The following is a 19,181-nucleotide window of genomic DNA, read 5'->3' as shown; positions in this document are numbered from 1 at the left end:
ACTTTGCAGCATATCACAAAAGCAAATCTGGTTCTCCTGTCAGAACATCAGGCTGCACTGACTCAAGTTGACTAAGGTGATTTGTCATGGAGTGATGGGACTCACTATTTTCTATAAATGTTTTCTATAAATGTCATTGTTCCCTTTATCCCACCCACTCAAGGCACACTGAAATCACTTCCTGTTAATGCTAAAAATTACAAGGGATCTTCGCTGCAAAAAAGAGATAACCTCTACTATTTTGAGGGGCTTTTTGTAGAGTCTGTTACCAAGGCCATGAGTAACATTAAATGGAAGTTACTCACAGGCTGACTGTTCAGGTTCTAAGGGAAGCAAAAAATAAACAGAGACAATTTGCTTTGCTGAACTATGTGGTGATCAAAGACTCATTTTACACCGCTGATGAAATAGTAGAAAGGGGAATAAAAAGAGGAAGGAAGCTGATGAAAGTCAGTGAGTGTGCTGGAGGTTGCAGCTGGCAAGTGAAGCCACCTCTGAGAGCTGCTGTCATGGGTGGAGGAGATGGCAGAGGGCCAAGGGCTGTTTGTGCGGTTTGATCCAAAGTGCAAAATGAAGTCAAAAGGGCTTCTTTTGATTTACTTGCTTTACTTGCATCCTCCTGGTCCTCTGGGTCTCTTGTTGAGAGTTTTCTCTACTGGCAGTTAAAATCACAAGCCCTGGCTGCTAATTTTCAGCTCACTCTCACTCTTTGCTTTCCCTCTTCCTGCATGAAGTTGCAGTATTAGAAAGGATCTTGTTTTCTCAGGCCAAACGTGCCAACGCTGCGCTGCATGTGAGCCTTGAAGAGCTGTGCCAATGCTCCATCCTTGACCTCATGGGAGCGATGACCCAGAGGATGTGGGCAAGTTAATCAATTACGCTCTTGCAGGCAGGCAGAAAAAGACACAGGGGAGAAAAGATCCCGTGGCTCACAGGCAGCTTTCCAGTTCATGGACTGGGATCATCCATATTTGAAAAAATCAAACCAGGTAATCAGAGCTGGCTTCCAGAAAGCAGAACCTGAGGCAGGTGGTTGGGCCAGTGTCTGCCTGCATGGGGAGGAGGTGGGAGGTGCCCAGGCCCTACATCCCTCAAGTCCCAAATCTGATGTTTCTCTCAGCGGCAGCAAAAATAGCTAGGTCCCAGGTTTGGTTTCTAAAGTAGTAAAAGGAGTAATTTTGTTTGACTTCAGGAGGCTCTCAGTATTTTAAAAGGAAGTAGAGACTGGTGGGAGGGACAATTACTTGGGGTACCAAAATACCTGGTAGGAGGAAACAGTCAGTGAAAATGCACTGTTGTTACTTGGGAATTAGACCTTGTTTTATATGTAGTGTCTCAAAATCAGAATAATTATAAGCCAGAAGGTATTTTATACCTTTTCTTTGCATGTTGTCTCCCCACACCGCTTTCCCCCAAAGAATGAACTCTCGTAGGAGGTCCGTAGTCCAGTGTTTTTTACCTGTATAAAAAGCAGACAGAGACAAATTCAGCTCCATCACACTCATGACACATGTTCTGGAAGGAAAATGCATTTTTAACTCAAATGGCAACATGTAGGAGTTGCCATGTCCTGGGGAACCAGAGAATTTTGGATCTCTACCTTCATTTGTTTATCTCACTGGCTTCTGCAATGCTGACTGTGGAAACCGTGAGCGATTTCAGCTTTCCATTTACTATCACCTACGACCTACAACCTAGTTTAGTATTTCAGTTCTGTGTTGCTTGTTATTTTAGTTCCGGGAATTAATGCCTCCCTGGAGGAACTTGATCAAAGCAGGGATTAGATGGTTAACAGAGTACTGTATGTGTGTCAGACAGTCATGCTGGGGTTTCCAAGAGTCACTGAGATATAGGTCTTCCTGGGACATGCAATGGGTAAGTAAGTCAGTGAAAGTAGCCAACCCAAGAAAAGTGAATAGCCAGATCAAAACTAGTATCACATCACCCGGCTGGAGACTTTGATGATGTGACATAGTTGATAAGGATCTCATCTGACAAACAGTACTGTTGGGTTAAAAAGGACAGTGAACATGTTAGGGAAAGCTCCGAGAGGACTGAAAATAAGCCTAAACAGAAGTGGCAGCACTTCTGGGTATATTCCCAGCCATGATCCAGCTCCTCACTTAGTACCATGTGCGGCAGACAAACTTCTACTTTCCCTACTTGAGAAACCGGAGACAAAAAGTAGTCTAGGGGGTGAGTTCTCCAGAAGGCAGTACGGTGAGTGTGCCCCGGCCACTTTGCAAGCATCATGACTGAGTCAGTCATCTACCCCAGCATCCCCCTGCATGAGAAAAAGGTTCCTGTACTTTTTCTGATGCAAGCACAGAAAAAACTTGAGACCACCTAGGAAACAGAGATAGGAATTGAGGTCTAGCTTTTCTATTTTTACCTATTGATTTCATGGAGCACCTTATTTTGTGTGATGCTTAATGAAGGGAGAGACTGGATTTGAAGGGAGTCGGTGTGCTTGCCTGTTTCACATGTCCCTAGAAAAGTAAACTGTAAACCCTTACCAGGACATGAAGGGAGTAGCCAGAAGGCCCAGAGAAGAGAGCACTTTGTCACTCAGGGCTGTCTTCCTAAGCTCTTGTTGGACAAGGGCAGCAGGCTAGGGCCACACTGACTTGTCAGTTCACATTAGGACCATCTTTGTGAAGCGAATCTCCCAATCGCCCCCATGCTTTTGTTCACACAGTGGAGCACTGGGTTCCTCTCGGGTGAGCCTAGCCTAGAAGATGTGTTCTTGGAGGGCATCTAGCAGACTCTGACTGCTAACAGACATTCGGCCCATGGGGCTGGATTGGTGCTAGTCTAGGGAAGACTCCCCGCTGTCCCCATGCACACTGTGTGGCTCTTGAGTCCTCAGCACCAACTGCTTCACCCCACTGTTTCACTGCTCCTGCTTGCTGCACTACTACGTGGATGTAGTCTAAGCCCAGTTTACTGCAGACCTACAGATAATAGTCTCTTTAGACAGGATAATTGCGATTATTATGAGATTTTAAGTTCTGCTGTTTCTAAAATATGTTTCATCTCAGGCAAAACACTGTTCTGTTTCCCACTTTCTGTGTATCATTTTAGGTATATGGATATATAAGGTATATTGCATATATATAACGTTACGTATATGGATATATTTGGAAGCTATAGCAGCATATATGTGTCCAGGTAACACAGGAGGAAAGTCATCCTAGTGCTACCTCTCGTGTAATAGCTTCCCTACCCCTAGCAGCTCAGCTGTCTCTGTCACAAAAAGGCCCACAACTTCTGCCTCTGATTTGGGGTCAGAAGTGGCTCAAGCCAGCTGAGGCGCACCAGGTATGTGGCATGGCAGTATAAACATCTGCTAGCAGGAACAGTTCCTGATTTGTAAGTGGGGAGGCAGGCTGTTTGTACCTCTCCTAGCTTCAGGTCACTGAGCACTGTAAGGTCAGTGTCTTCATCCATGATAGGATGTTGTCACAGCTATGCACAGCTACCTGGTCCTCATTTGGATATTCTGAGAAGTTAATTTTATTTTTTTTAACATAGTATGAAGAAGGTGTGCATTCTGAAGTCCCGTACTTCTGATTTGTTTATAGCTAGAGATATGTCAATCTTTTTTTCCTGTAGTCATTTCCTCCAGTTCACTCCAGCCTCTGGTATAAAGTGATCAAATAGTAAAGTCCAGAGATTACGATGACTCATCTCTTCACAGCCTGTTGTGTCATTCCAACAATGAGACTCATCTTTCAAGTGTGTTCAGTGATCTTCACACTGGGCAACCTGGTGGCTTCTCAGTCACAATCTCCTGGTAAGTTCAAAACCCCAGATATTTATTGAAGAAATTGATATATTAGTTAGCAATGTTTCTGTGTGTACTATACCTCCTGTGTTACAGTATTCAGTACTTTTTTTTGGTGAAAAAATCAGCTAAACAGAAATTGATATCCAGCAGAGATGAAAGTGGATTCTTAAGAAAAAAACAGCAATAATGATGATGATAATAACAGATTTCTATGAAAGTTTTCTAATTAAAAATCAAAGCAGAACTTTCTAAGCTTGTGTCTGTTCTTTAAGCAGGACTACTTACTGTCTAAGGGATAGGTTATAAGAGAATATACTGCATCCAAAAAAGACTAGCTTTCACATTGAACAAAGATGGATAAAACAGATTCCAGGTAAGACTTCAGCGCTTAGTATTTTGGAAGACTGAACACAATGGGAAAATATCCAGCAATATCTTGTGCCTGAGAAAGCATGAAGGTAAAAATACTATTAAACAGCAAAATTAATAATAACATTAAAGACTGGTGATTTGGCTAGCTAAATATAAGAACATCTCTATTTCATGTGTTTGTCTGCAATGCCATTACTTATAGCTTGCCAAAAATAAATTGATTATTACAGAAATCAAGCATAACGCCCAACACATAGACTGATAATCTAATCTTCACTCTTGTTAATTTATCACAAGTTCCCTGTAATTATTTTTATAAGGAGGAAGAAATAGTTTAAAGCTATGCTCTCATCTTACCAACCTGTAAATCAGCTCTTTGTTCTGCAGTACGTACGGTAAGTACCATTTTCAGCAATGCATCACCACCTGATTCGCTGGTGTTAATTGCCCCCGTCAGTCCCTGGCTGTCCTGTGAGGGGACATGACTCTTCCCCATCCTGAGATAGCAACTACCTATAGCCATGCTGTACTGATGGCATGACTCTGTGGAACAAAAGTTGAAAATTACCTTTGTGGTGCTTATTTGATGCAAAGTGTTATGATGCCTAGCAATGGTTGGCAATCTTCTGAAAAAAACCCACTCAGTTTGATGGGTTGTAAGAATTATGCTGTAAGGATTATGCCTTGTCTCAAAATGTCTATAAAAACCCCTTCTCTCTTGCTGTCTTGTTCCTTTTCTTGAAAAGAGGTTTTCTATTCAGTCTCTGTCTTGTGCATTCAATTCAGCAGTCTTGTGCACAAGGAGTTGCACTTTCGCCTACATGTGTTCCTATCAGTGAAATGAAACTGTTCTCATAGATCAATAGTATTAAGGGTAACTAAAGACTGTAGGCTCAGATCTGGGTCTTGTTCTCCAGTAGTTTCTACACAGTGTGCTGCAATGTGTGGAAGTTCAACATGTGGTTACTTATCAGGTTTCATCAGTGTCAGGAAATCAAAAGTGGTTCTTCTTTGTTATGCTTCAATGAGGTTGCAACTGTTCCAGTACATGCATGTTCCATTCTGTTATCTTTGCAGATTGACATTCTGACTCTCCTTTTTCTCTTTTTTGATCTGTTCCATGACATTGAGCCTTTTTACAATGTTCCCCCTCAATAGTATATTTTCTCAGTAATAAACAGAACAGTGGCTTGGAGGTGGAATGTGCTTGCTCATATTTTTGTTCATGGTTGTATCTGCATAACTTATTGCTCAAGGAAATTTCTTTTTTTTTTTTCCTCTGTAAATGTACTTTCTCCACACACCATAGTGGCATTTTCCACACTTCTCTGTCCTGACAAAAGCTAGGTGCCCAGCAGTGCCTGTGAGGTTGAAGTCTTGTGTGGAGCCCTACCAGGCCCCCTCTGGTTTTACTGAAGAGGTAGACTTGGTTAATTCTCTCCGAAGCTTATGCTCCAGGGTACTGGTATGTGTCCTACAACACTGCAACATACTGCATACCTAGCTGGACCCGCAGGCCATCCTCAGACAGAGAGTTCCTGCCACCCTCCTTTAGCCCAGGGACTGCCTATTCATAGTAGTTTTGACCTTTCCATCTACCCATTATCATAATACAAAGAATAATGATCAATGTGTTACTTTGGTCTATTGTGTGCTTCTACGGTCATGAATAGAAGAATGCTTTAAATAATCACAATTGCTGTGGAAGAGCTGGCACATTAGCTGAGAACGGATCCATGGCGTTACAGGTGGATTCATAAAAATTCCATCATAAAGAGAGAGAAATGGTCCCCTCGTTTCTCTTTCTCTCTATCTCTTTCCATTAACAAAAGATATGAATGATTCTGCCTTCAGAAGTATAGGTGTTTAGGTGCTTCAAAAAGAAAAAAAAAAGGGAAACTAAACACCTCTTCAGTTAAAGGCAAAGGAAAGATCATTAGAAAGAAATACCTTATTTCAGATAACCTGTATATATCCTCAGAGGATTTGATGTCAATTTAATCCAAACTTTAAAAACCTCACTTAGGCTATGCATGTTTTCATGTTGAAATGTGAATTATGTAACATATACATGCTAAAATTTGAAAAGATGCACACAAGTGTTTACTGAACATTTACAGAAAACAATGATACTACATTCAAAAAAGCTACAAAAGTGATGAAATTAGAAAGCACAGTAGAAACTTACCCTGACTAGAGCTCTAGAAACACAGTCTTTAATAGTAAGAGATTGCTAAAGCCTTTTCTGTCCTACAGAGATAGTTAATTATGTTAAGACTGATTTCTTATGAAGTTCTTAAAAACTAGAGCACAGGAAAGAATATGTATATATCACCAGATAGTTTATTGCAATTTCTGTTCCATTTCTATTAAATTGTGCTATTTGTTGTTAAAGTATTTAATTATGTATTACCTTCCATTTTAGTACATAAATAACTGCAGTTGCTGGAGTTTATATTTACATCTTAAAATCCCAGAGTTTCAATTCATAATATGTAGGGTTTTTTTCAGAAAAAGGTTCTGATCCTAGAAAGATTTATATGTGTTAAGTTGATGTGCTCTGAGTAATCCTGCTGAAGTCAAGTGGACTAGTCAGAGCCTGCAAAGTTAAGTCCATTGATAAATCACTGCAGGACTGGAGCCAAACTGATATTCTTCTTTGTCATCCAAAAAAAAATGCATTACCAAACCCAAGATTTAGTGTGCATCTCTAAATTGCAGCCTCTAATAAGTAGTATAGAACTATCATAATATAACTGAAAAATAGAGACTGATGAGTGTTGTCCAAGGTTCAGAATGAATCGGTGAATTTTGTTGCCTTCCAACAGGCCAGTCAGATCAGACCCTCAGGTTTTACTTAGTGTTCACTCTTTAGTGTGTGGAAATCCTGTGTGGTCCCTCTGGTTTCCTTATTGTCCATCTCTGGAGCCAACCACGCCTTGACTAACCCACTGTGAGTTTGAAGAGATTGAACGAATTTTATTTCTCTATTGGCAGTGTCAGGGTTGTGGGATACATAGTCACAGGTTCAAGGAGCTTCCCAAGCACACAACACCTATTTGAGAGGCAAGGTCAATCTAAATATTGGCACCATAGTTTTTCTGAGGTGTATACAAAAAATTTACATAAGCAAATTCTGTGTGCTCTCTCTCACAATTCATGAACCAGTGCTATCTGTGTTATTTCCACCAATTTCCCTCTAAACATAATTAAAAAAAAAAAAAGTTATTTATACTGCCCGGTAAGAGAAAATTCATTCAGAAAGACTAAGCAGTACAATATTATTTTACCAATCTGAACTTGAAGGGATAAAACTCATAGCATTGCAGTGTTTTCCTCTTGGAAGTATGTAAAATAAGCTTTTCCTCTCCTTTCTTCTCTTCTTTTAATGGTGTTATGTATGTTATAAACTCCCTTTTTCGTCTTCCTTCCTTTTTTCTATACCTGTGCAGCCCCTGTGACCAAATTGACTGAACACCTCAGAGCGATTAGAGCCATTTTTCATAGCAAATTCTTTAAATTCCCCCAAAACCTTTACCGATCATTTGATATCTGCTAGCACCTACTTTACTGGTGAAAAGTTACCTTTTTGCTTTACAATTCCCTTCAGACTTTGGATACCAGCAGCTCTACAGTACTGAGTAACCTGAGACCAATCTCATACATAAGCCCAACACCATTTGCTTAACAGTAGAAATCAAGGCAAGCAGATCTTTCACATCCTGGGCCAACTGCTGCAACCTCACCGCCGGAGAGCAATGGGATAAATGCTGGGTGTTGACCCCACCCTCCAAATAATGGAAAAATCACTCTTGGATTTTTCAGTGGGGCTGCCCAGGTGCCCAAGTCCAAGTGAGGGTTTTGAGCTGGCACCCTTTGTCTGGTAAGGGTCCTGGCACAGCCTGCATTATTTGGCTGCGCCCAGGATAGGACTCAAATACCCACTCTTTGTTATGTCCCACTGGTGAGATTGCATGCCTCTCTGCTTAGCGCATAGCCTATTTGAAATCTTTTCGTCAAGCGCAGGAAGACGTGTGTGCACAGCTCTTTGCAGAGATGTTAAGCCACCTTCTGAGATTAAACTGAAGAATTTTATTCATGTTTGACTTAAAATTTGATTCAAAAACATGCCCTACAAACAGCATTTTGCCATCTGTCATTGTGCCAAACTATTGTGCACATAGAAACAGCATCATAAATTAATTTTTAAATAAATTATGCTTGAAAATATATGATTAAGAAAGCAAGTGCTCCTCCTGTTTTTATTTTCATAATTGAAGCATGGACATTAGCAGTTCTTCCTCAAAGCAAAAATATCTGCAATCAGACTAATTATCAAAAAGTGGAAAGTAGTACCTATTTTGTTGCTTCTACAGGGAATTGAAAGGATTCATTCTACACTCATAAAACAATCTCAGGACAGTACAGTATTCTCCATTCACTAATGTTTATGTTCTTTTTTATAATGTTAATTTTTGTTTAAAGATGGAGAACATGTAGTTATACACTCAAATATGCATTAAACATACATTTAACTATCTTTATAGAAAATCTAAGTCCAAGTAGTCATATGGATTTCAGTTACACTAAGCATAACTCTATATACTGCACATCCCAGCCAAGATAGAGTTTAGTCCATAAAAATTCAAATGTGTCAGTGCAACTGCAGACCAAGAATCCACTGTTAGGCACTTTGCCATCATATTTCTTAGTGGCTTTAGTTAAAGACAAGATCATCTCTTAGACCTGCTGAGGGGACTTACAAAGGGCTTGAGGAGATAAGAAACAAGGCCTAGGTAGTCTCTTGTAACAGAGGTTGAACTTGCTGGATAAATTCCATTTTATGATAGCTTTTGAGGTTTTGAAGTTCTGTTTTTGCTTCAGCTTTTAATAGTACTGACTTCTCTATTCTTCAGAAAAACACATGAGATTTTCAGTTTGTGGAAACAGTACAGAACAAGCCTGCAGGCATTAGTTAGGAGATGGAGGAGTTAGTTTCAAGTCTTTCTCTTGAGTAAGAACAGAATATTTTTTTTACCAGAGCTCCATGAATCACATAGCAGGGACCTGCAGCTACATCTACCCAGTGTCTCTTGGATTGCTGTCATAACTCTCTCTTGAATGATTTTGACAAAACAAGATGTTACAACACAATTACATCTATATAAAAATGTTTTGACTAACTCTAATTACAGAAGTCATGGAACGCCTAGACACTGAGATATAGCCATGAAAAAAGGCAAAACAGTTACTTGAACCCATGTGCCTTTCTCACATTCTTAGTGTTGTTTACAGAGCAAAAGATACCAACCCTGAGCGTAGTTAGGCCTGATTCCCATGAACACTCAGGATCCCTGTGTGTGCTAAATAGCTCATAAGAAATGGTTTAGAATTTTTCCACTTTAAACCCTTTCAAACATCCAGAGTGGGATAAAATGTAGAAAGCAATCAAAACTAAAATCCTCTATTCTCCTGCTAGGCAGGAATATTCCAGCAAAAGTTTTCAGTGGTAGACACTTCATGTCTGGGGACAGCAGTCTGCAAATTTTACCCTCAAGTGGTTTCTTGCTGACATTCAAGATACATTTTCTTCCTTTTTGTTCGTTCAAGTAAATATAATTCCTCATCTTACAGAATGTAAAATAAATAATTTGTCCTTCTCCTTGATATAAAATAGATTTCTAATCCTTCTGCCTTCTTAATTTATCCATTTTTCAATGACAGATTTATCTTCACTGATTGTGGAATCTTGATGGACACAGAATTAAAAAACCTGTGTCCCTAGCAAGAGCTATAACAAGGAGAAGGTCAGGAGAGGAAATAATACCTGTGTGGAGTCAGAGGACATTAAATGATCTTGCTTGTCTGTAAGGTGGAATTGGCCAGAACCACATAGATTAAATATGCAGTACACCTACTTGTGCTGATCTGCTCTGGGTTCTCCTGGGTCTTGACCTGGTCTCGACCTGTGGTGTTAGTCCCTTGTTTCTTACAGTAAACATTTGACAGTTTATACACAGGCTCAATGTGGCATTAGCTCCCAAACTGTTTTCCTTAGCAAGAAAACCTTAGCAGGTATTATGGGGGAAAGTTAGCCTCAAGGTATAGGCCCTATGCATTGCATACATGTGAACCAGTCTATACCTTTTGGCCCAGGGACTGTGGGGTGCTCTCTGGTGTTACTGTGCATGCTTTCATTTTGCTATTTTGAAATTCTAATTTCAACCTCTCTAGGTTATTTTACTCTGTTTCCTTGCATTTTAGATATTTTTATGTCTTTTTATTTTATGATGATCTGACTCTATTGCATACATATCTTTGAAATACTAATTGCCTATCAATTTCAAGGGATGATTTTCATACTTACTGCTGAAATCATATTCTCTGTCAATGTTCTAAGCAGGTTGGAAAGATGTGATTAGGACCACAATAATCAATTTCAATAATGAGAAGATGCAGATCACATGGGCAGCAAGAGAACTATTTCCTGGCGAGAATGTGTCATTTTCTTATACGTGAGTATTGACAATACCTTGTCTTCTTAAAGCATTTACTCTGGGAGGCTGAAATATCTAAGTCCATTTGAGTCTTCTGTGAACTGTGCCTGAAAATGCTTTTAACATTTGTTAATCATCCAGCATGAAACCTGTTTATATTCACAACCTGCTACAGAAGTGTACCGATCAATAAGCCTACTGAATAGTCAGTCACAACAGACATATGAAAGATTTGTCCCTCTTCTGTCATTGTGCTAAATTCTAATGCTAATTACACTATTGAAAGTGTTTTTTCCACATATATGTTTATATTTTCCTTGTTAACTGACATCATTCTTTACTAACAGAAGTTTAATGTTTTGGTTAAAGACAGTCATACAACTTGACCTTCCCTTTTCTTTCTGGGTGGTGTATGTGAAAGAACTTTTAGCAGTACAATCTTGGAAACAGGTTCATGAAAACATCTGTTTGAGCAAGTCATTCTCTTATTAGAAAACAACAACAACATGAAGGAAACTTGATAATTACAGACAGCATCAAAACCCAGGGCTGGAAAGTCAGTTAGGTTTAAGTAATGAATCCCCTCACACCACTATGAAATCCTCTGCTTCAAGAAATTCCGTACACAGACTTCCCTTGGTAGGAGCAATTAAAAAAAAAAAAAAAAAAGAAAGAAAGGAAAAAGAAAGAAAGAACAGTAATAAAAAGGAAATAACTTGTGTTAACTGGTAAGAGTGTTCCATTCACCAATATTACTTCATTTATAGATTTGATGAAGGCAAGCACAAGGTTTGGAAGCCATGTCCCACCTATTTATTGGATCAAGATTATAATTCTGGATGTCTTTTTAAGACAGAAGGCCCCACCCTTGCCATCTCTATCAGGAACAGCAATGGAAGTGAAGAGCTTTTTTCTAAAAGCCTAAAATCTGATTTTTTTAGTAAGTATGTAAGATCACAACTGCTTTGGTAGTCCTAGTGTCTTCACTGATTTTATAGTTGTCCTTAGTTTGAGAAGAAATCAGTTATATTGGTGTATAAAATGTTATTAGTGTGTGTGCCAAAACCAAACTGTAGTTATTTCATGTTGATTGCCATCCCTTGCTGCCATCAGTAGTTACACAGGCCTGTGTGCTAAGTGAGATTACATGGGGCAGTCAGATTTGTCCCAAACCACAGTTTCAAAATCAGAATGAAAATACTAAAATATATGGGTGTGCTTAGTCTAGTGCAGGCCTGCTCAGTATTCATATCAGGACAATGAATAAAAGTTGATAGTTTCTTATCTTAGTGCTGGCTGTGTGATCTTTCTTGTATTTTCAACCCTTCATTCTTTTGCCATTTTCCATGGGATGCAATCAGCAAACTACTTATCAAAGAGACTGTCATAAAACCATCATCAGATGTCAATAGAAATTAGTTGAGTGGCTCTGCTACAGTCTGACAGCGTAAAAGAGACATCCTCCTACTAGTAGAGAGACGATATTCTAGTTTTTACTAAATCACTCCTGCCCCCAAATACATATTTCACATCTAGTGTGAGATTAGTTTATAAAAATCTTCTGAAATTTCACATGGTTACAGCATTTAAAGTGGAGGGATTTTGTCTGATAAAAATCATGCAGAAAATATACAACACAGAATTATCTGAAAAAAATACAGTGAGGGGTAGATTCAGTTGTGCACAGGTAGGCACCCAGTGCTTTTTGCAGATGCCCCACCATATTCCACATAGCCTCCAGCAGCTGCATAAGTGTGTCTTGTAGATTTTATAGTACTGAATTTGTCAGTCCCTTTCCAACAAAGAAGCCTCTTTCTTTCTCTTGATTGCAGGGAGTATGAGGAGACTAGAGTCCTTCCTTAAGTACGCGCAATAGGTTCCTGACATGAGATAGTATCTACCTTTGAATGTGGCACCTCAAATGGTGAGCAGTGTCGTGGTGTCAAGCTCCATTTTGATGTTTAATAGGGAGGTTAGCTACAAAAGTGCGTCCTCCAAGAAGAAAGCCCACCTTATAGAGAAACATTGAGACAAGGAATGGATAACAATAATTTTAACTGCAAACTACTTCTTTTTAAGAGACTATAGCATAATTTGTCTCCCTTCTTCTTAGTAAAGCCCAATCGACCAGAAAATGTGACCTTCTTCTGGAAAGAGGACACCGTTACTGTAAGCTGTAATAAACCAGAGGGAGCTGTGAAGTGCTTGAGACTTGAGCTTCAATACAAAAGCAAGTTTGACAAAGAGTGGCAAGTGAGTTGGATATGACATTTTTAATTAACATTGGAAGGAGCTGGAAGTAACATCTCCATAGAATGTAAAATAGAGTTGTTTCCAAATTGTTCTCCCATCCTATGGTTTCAAATATAGCTGGTAGCAGAAAGCAGATTTTTAGGATCCTGGATCCCTGCCATGCCAGAAATCATTTGCTTTTTGAGTTATATCTAGTTGCCAGCCAAAGACCTGAGGACAACCTAAGGGAAAGGTCATGCATTCAGAATAGAATAGTTTTGGAAGATAAAAGCCGAAAGCAGAGTAGAGAAAAGAAGAGAGAAAAAGGGAGAAAAAAACATGAAATAGAATGAAAGAAAACAGATGACAAGGATTTTTATTTATTCTAAAGTTAGCTAAGTATTTCTAAATATCAATTCATTGACTTAAACCTTTCTAGTCTCAAAAAGAATTTGTAAATATTTGTGGATCAAAGTGTCTTTGCACATTGTAAATATGCAACTGTAACATACTGCACTATGTAATGATGGTTATCACCTTCAACTCAATATCAGACAATGAGGAATAGATATGAACAGTGATTCTCAGTCAAGAAACAGAATTCCTCGAAACTCAGAGAAGTTAAAATTCAGTTCTGAGGTTTTGGATTTGCCTATCCCTTGTCCTAGTTCTGACCATGACTGAATGTAGCATTCTGAAGCACTGTCTTGAAAAACACAATTAACGATGACACGCCTTCCTTCTCAGTCCAGAACTTCTAAGTGTTGCAGTGTTGGAGAGCAAGGCTTTGATCCAAGGAAATGCTATTCTTTCCGGGTCAGACTGAAGAGGCTAGTACCCTACTGCAACGTAGTTAATTACAGCAGTGACTGGGAAGCAGAAACATTTTGGATGAATGGCACATTATTAGGTAACAGCTCTGCTACATTCATATATTGACTAAGTACAAATGGGGAAGGGGTGACTGCAAAATAGGCTGGGATTATGCAGCAAATTAATGTTGCTCCATATTCTGCTATCAAAGAAAGTTCATGTGGGTATCTAATTGCCCATGTTTAACTCCTGTCCACTTTGTTCCTGATGGCCCATAACACTATCTATTTATGCAATAATCAGCAAAGTTAAGAGTGTCCTTATTATTTGTGTTACAATAGCATCCAGGGTCCACCAATGACAGCGATGTGATGCATAGGGGGGTAGGTGGGGGGCGGGTGTCAACATATGATATGTGGACATCAAACCTGAACCCTAAGAAAATCCTTGATGCCTCATTTTTGAAGGCAGTTTGTTTTGAAAGTACATCCAGTTGAAGTACAGGACCAGAGGTCATAGCAGTCTGATGCTCATATGTGCTGGATTGATCAAAACAGGGAGTATGGGAGAAAAGACATGAAAGGGAAGCAAAGGCAGTGTTGGCACTGCTTTCCCACAGACAGACATATTCAACTGAGTATGATTGACTTCAATTAGGTCTTTGATGGAAACAGCATTTCTACTGGTTATCAAAAACAAAAACCAGATTTGCTGTAGTAAAGAAAAGACTGAACACCATCCCAACACATTCGTGTCATATCAGCTAAGCACAAAATGGCACCCACTAGGCTTTATCAGAACTATGAGACACCCAGATGTCCAGTTGTCATAGTTTAACCCCAGCCAGCAACTAAGCACCACGCAGCCGCTCACTCACTCCCCCCCATCCAGTGGGACGGGGGAGAAAATCGGGAAAAGAAGTAAAACTTGTGGGCTGAGATAAGGACGGTTTAATAGAACAGAAAAGAAGAAACTAATAATGATAATGATAACACTAATAAAATGACAACAGCAATAATCAAAGGAGTGGAATGTACAAATGATGCACAGTACCATTGCTCACCACCTGCCAATCGACACCCAGTAAGTCCCAGAGCGGCGATCCCCCACCCCCACTTCCCAGTTCCTATACTAGATGGGACGTCCCATGGTATGGAATACCCCATTGGCCACTTTGGGTCAGGTGCCCTGGCTGTGTCCTGTGCCAACTTCTTGTGCCCCTCCAGCTTTCTCGCTGGCTGGGCATGAGAAGCTGAAAAATCCTTGACTTTAGACTAAACACGACTTAGCAACAACTGAAAACCTCAGTGTGTTATCAACATTATTCTCATACTGAACTAAAACATAGCAACATACCAGCTACTAGGAAGACAATTAACTCTATCCCAGTTGAAAACAGGACACCAGTGTACCCAGATCTGAGTTCTCTAAAATGCAATGGGCTATTAGCTCACCTGAAGAAAATCTGTGTACACAAACCTGGGATGAAATCCTGGAGCGTAGGTATGAGTAGCCTGTGCACTAGTAGTTGCCACGGTGCTGACCTTCAGGGAAGCCTCCTCCACCATGCAAACTGTGACCCTGCAAGCATGTCCTCAGGTGCGGCTGGCAAATGTCCTTAAGAAAACACAGAGGACAACGTCTCCCTGTGCACCTCTGAGAGGTGAGCACGTAGCAGCCCTGCCCGGACCATTTGACCAGAGGCTGCCAGCAGGTAACTGCAAGGACGGACAGCACGGACGAGACAGGCTAACGGTTCAGTCGCTCGGGGTGCCCCTGGATCAGAAGTGACATTTGCACAGCCACTTCACCGGGGCAAGCACTTTACTTCAGGAGTTAATAACTTTAATGAGTTATTATTGACTCCAAATCCAACATCAGAGGAAGCCATGAACAAAGCTGTGCTCAAGAATTTTCATGGACTCTGAATACCTTACTTGGGGATCACAATTATTCTTGTGGCTTTCTGGCAAGCTGAACAACGCAGGCAGGTGGAACAGGCTGGACAGGCTGTATGAATAATCATTTAGTTTTTATAGTATTTATGTGGAGAGCAGAAGGTCAGTAGCAGGAGGTAGAGTTTTGAGATGGCGTTACAAAAACTACAGGAAAAACACTGAGAATGTTGAAAAGTGCACAAATGCATTAGTTTTATACACCTGTGTGTTAGATGATATCCTGCCACTAGTTCCTTTCTGGGTATCAACACTTGTGGTTTGCTGGCTTTTTGTTTGCTGCGGTGGGGGACATGTTGTTTGTTTGTTTGTTTGTTTTATCTTGGGAAATAAGACATTTAGGCCACATGTAAAATTGCACTTGCGGCTTTGGTGATTGTAAGTAGGTGCACGTGATATAGATCTTAGCATGAAGTTGCTGTGTCACTGTCAATGCAATGTGATGAAGATGAGAAGAAATACTCGATTCATTCATAACACCTCTACTCTTTGCCTGTAAGCCCGCTCCTTACCAGCTCAATTTAGATAAATAAAAGCACAATTTTCTTTTGTTGCAAGGTGTGGGGAAGGATGGCTTTTCTTTTCAGTTTCAATTGAATAATTGAACCTGTCTTGTTTGTTCTTAAAATTTTTCTGTTTTGTTTTGTTTTGTTTCTAAGAAGACCAATGTTCTAGCATGATTAAGAACATTTACTGTTAAAGCAAAAAATATTTTTTTCACATACTTTTTTTGTGATTATTCCTAGATTCATGTGATGATGATATAAAATCTCAGTCAAACACAGTAATTGTTTTAAGTTGTTTGCTGGCAGTACTTCTAGTGATACTTACCTTCTTGATTCTTCTGTGTAAATGGCAGAGGTAAATATGATTTTATTGGTGACTACTAAATAACCATGTCATGAAAACAGAGCTATCATTCAGGATCAAGTCTCTTAGCACTCAAAATTCTTATCTGATAAATGAAGTCATCATGAAGATGTAGACGTTAGTAGCTTAATTACTATTTGAGGGATAATGCATCCTGGCCTTCCAAACACCAAGGCCTTTGATTTTCAAAACCAGAACAATTCTGGTAAAAAGGCAATGTTTCAGCATAAAATTCTGTCTCTTCCACTTAATTTCTTCTCTTTTTCAGAAATCTAGTTAAATCCTGAGACACCAATTATTTTGGTTATTTCTTCTGCACTGACATTCTTTTGTGCAACTTTCATCAGACTCTGTTTGCAGTAGGCTGAATTAAGCTTAAGTGCATTCAACTTTAATAAGACTATATCAATATTTGGATTTGCAATTGAATGACTGTTCATGTTTAGAATCTACAATTTAAAAAAACCACAAAGGACCAACAAACAAACAAAACCTGCAAAGGCCCCAATTTTTGGCTTTTTTCGTAGCAAAAAAAAAAAGCCAAAAAAGCAGTATTTTCAGAGCTGAAAGTATATGTGATTCTAATAACCTTTTTCAATCATAAATTGAGTTTTTTCTCCTACACTTCTGTATTTCAAGTTTACATTTGTCTTCACTAAATCAGCCAATACAGCTGGTTTCTGCACCACCTGTCTAGGGGAACGTGGCCAGGGAATGTAAAACTCTGAGTACTGCATGGAGCTGAATGGCACTTGCTGACTATCTGGAAGTTTGTAGAGAGTCCAGATTTTACTAGGATGGGGTTGGTTGAAAATCCAGCAGAAATATCACTCTTAGCCTGATGACATTGTCATGCTGTTATAACTGCTTTTTGAATTTAGAACACATTTTAAAAAAATCTAGCCTAGAGTACCGTAATGTAAAATATATTAGTGGCTACAGAATGGTGCTGAAGTAGATTTTTGTGTGAATGACTGCACTATAACAAAACACCGATTTGTATTTTTGTTTCCTCTTTGCAGGCTTCAAAAGTCAGTCATGCCTGCTATCCCAGATCCAAAATGCATGTTTGCTGATCTCTTCAATGAGCATAATGGAAACTTCCAGGTAAACATTCCCTTCCTAGCAAGGCTGTAAACTCTGCAGTGTTTAGAATATTTTGAAGGTACCTACTGATACTTACTCTGCACAGACATTACCGCAAGCACTTTCTGATCCAAGAGGAAAGCTCTTCCCCTTATGCAACATCACCAAGAGGATCCACATTCAGACATGAAATGGCTGTCAAGTTAATAGACCACAGTTTTTGCTTTTGTTTTCTTACTGCTTCTTGAGTCCCTGACGTCACATATGGGATGTATTTTTCTGTATTAATTGGGCTGTCTTTATCTTAATTACTACTAAGTTTCCTCTGAGTGGAGACAGGTCAAATATTTGCATTTTCAAACCCAATGACAATATCAAAGAGCAGTAATAATGTTTCAGTGACAAACTGAAAACTTTCTATATGCAAGATAGCTTTAAACTAAAACTGAAGACGAAAGATAGAAATGCAATTTAATACTGAAGCTTTAATACAGAAATGCTGTGTTGCCTAAATCTCCATGTAAACTTAGTCTCAATTTAGATAAAGTCAGGGCTTGGGTCAAAAAATGCATGAGTCTATCAAGGAGGGAACACCAGGTATTTTACACATCCAAGGTTTTCTAAAGGCCTTGATTAAATACAGAGATGTATTTAATGTGATCTCAATAATAAGTAGGAGTTTGTATGCATTTGTGGAATCCTGTGTGTTTTTCTGCCATGCTACCTTTCTTCTGTCCTGCTATCTTATGTCTTGCTTGTCTATATTGCTTCCTTTTCATCCTCTCCATTGTGGTTTATCCTGGAAAGATGCCATTACTAAACAAAAATCAGTGTCTGTACAGCCAGGTTTCTTTTGATTGATATCTCAGTCCCTGCCAACATTAACATTTTCATTTTCCTAGGAATGGATAGACAAAACTGATCATGCAGTGGTGCAAACCAAGCTAGAATATGAAGAGCAAGAGTGCATCATTGAGGCAGAAAGCCAGCAAGAAGATGAGAAGAACAGTGACAAACAGGAGCCTCAGGAAAAAATCTTCACTTTTTCAGAAGCGGCTGAAAATAATGACCCCAAAGCAGCTCAGATTGCCTGCCTGATGCCAACATCCAACAATATAACTTCTTTTGCTGGCTTCCAGATTTTAATGAATGATGATATGTATGTGATGTTATAAAATCTGCATAACGCAGAAGGTGTTAGGAAATTACATAAAAGATCCTGACGGGGAGTGGCTGAATAGAAAAGGTTGTAATGAGTAGATTCACATCAAGAAAGACACTAGGCTGTGTTATCTGGTTTCACATCTGTACTTTCCCATTACTTACGATCACTTGGGCAGGCTCAGTGTTTGAAACATCATCCTGATGATTTATAGAGTTAGGATTTGTTGTTCTAATTGTGGTTTATGTCTAAGACTAAACTGAGCCCCATTTTCCTGCTATGGGCAGGAGAGAACAAGAGCTCCTCCATGATACATGTTCTCAGAGCCAAGACAGTCCTTCCACTATGGAGTATGTAAGGCAGTGCAAACTACAGTTATTCTTCCCAAATGAAAAGAGAAAAAT

At 39.4% G+C, this 19,181-nt stretch overlaps 1 protein-coding gene across 1 annotated transcript; it reads left to right on the top strand.

Annotated features, from left to right (window-relative positions):
* The first annotated feature begins 3,681 nt into the window (after nt 1-3,681).
* On the top strand, nt 3,682-18,790 carry CRLF2 (cytokine receptor like factor 2). The gene is made up of 8 exons (XM_075057445.1): nt 3,682-3,796; nt 10,566-10,677; nt 11,427-11,599; nt 12,773-12,912; nt 13,639-13,801; nt 16,406-16,520; nt 17,552-17,636; nt 18,518-18,790. The coding sequence occupies exons 1-8, from the start codon at nt 3,682-3,684 to the stop codon at nt 18,788-18,790; spliced, it is 1,176 nt and encodes a 391-aa protein (XP_074913546.1).
* The last annotated feature ends 391 nt before the right edge of the window (nt 18,791-19,181 follow it).

This window comes from Buteo buteo, chromosome 25 (genome assembly GCF_964188355.1).
Source record: "Buteo buteo chromosome 25, bButBut1.hap1.1, whole genome shotgun sequence".
NCBI classification, from domain to species: Eukaryota; Metazoa; Chordata; class Aves; order Accipitriformes; family Accipitridae; genus Buteo; species Buteo buteo.
This window is presented reverse-complemented; position numbering and strand designations above follow the sequence as displayed.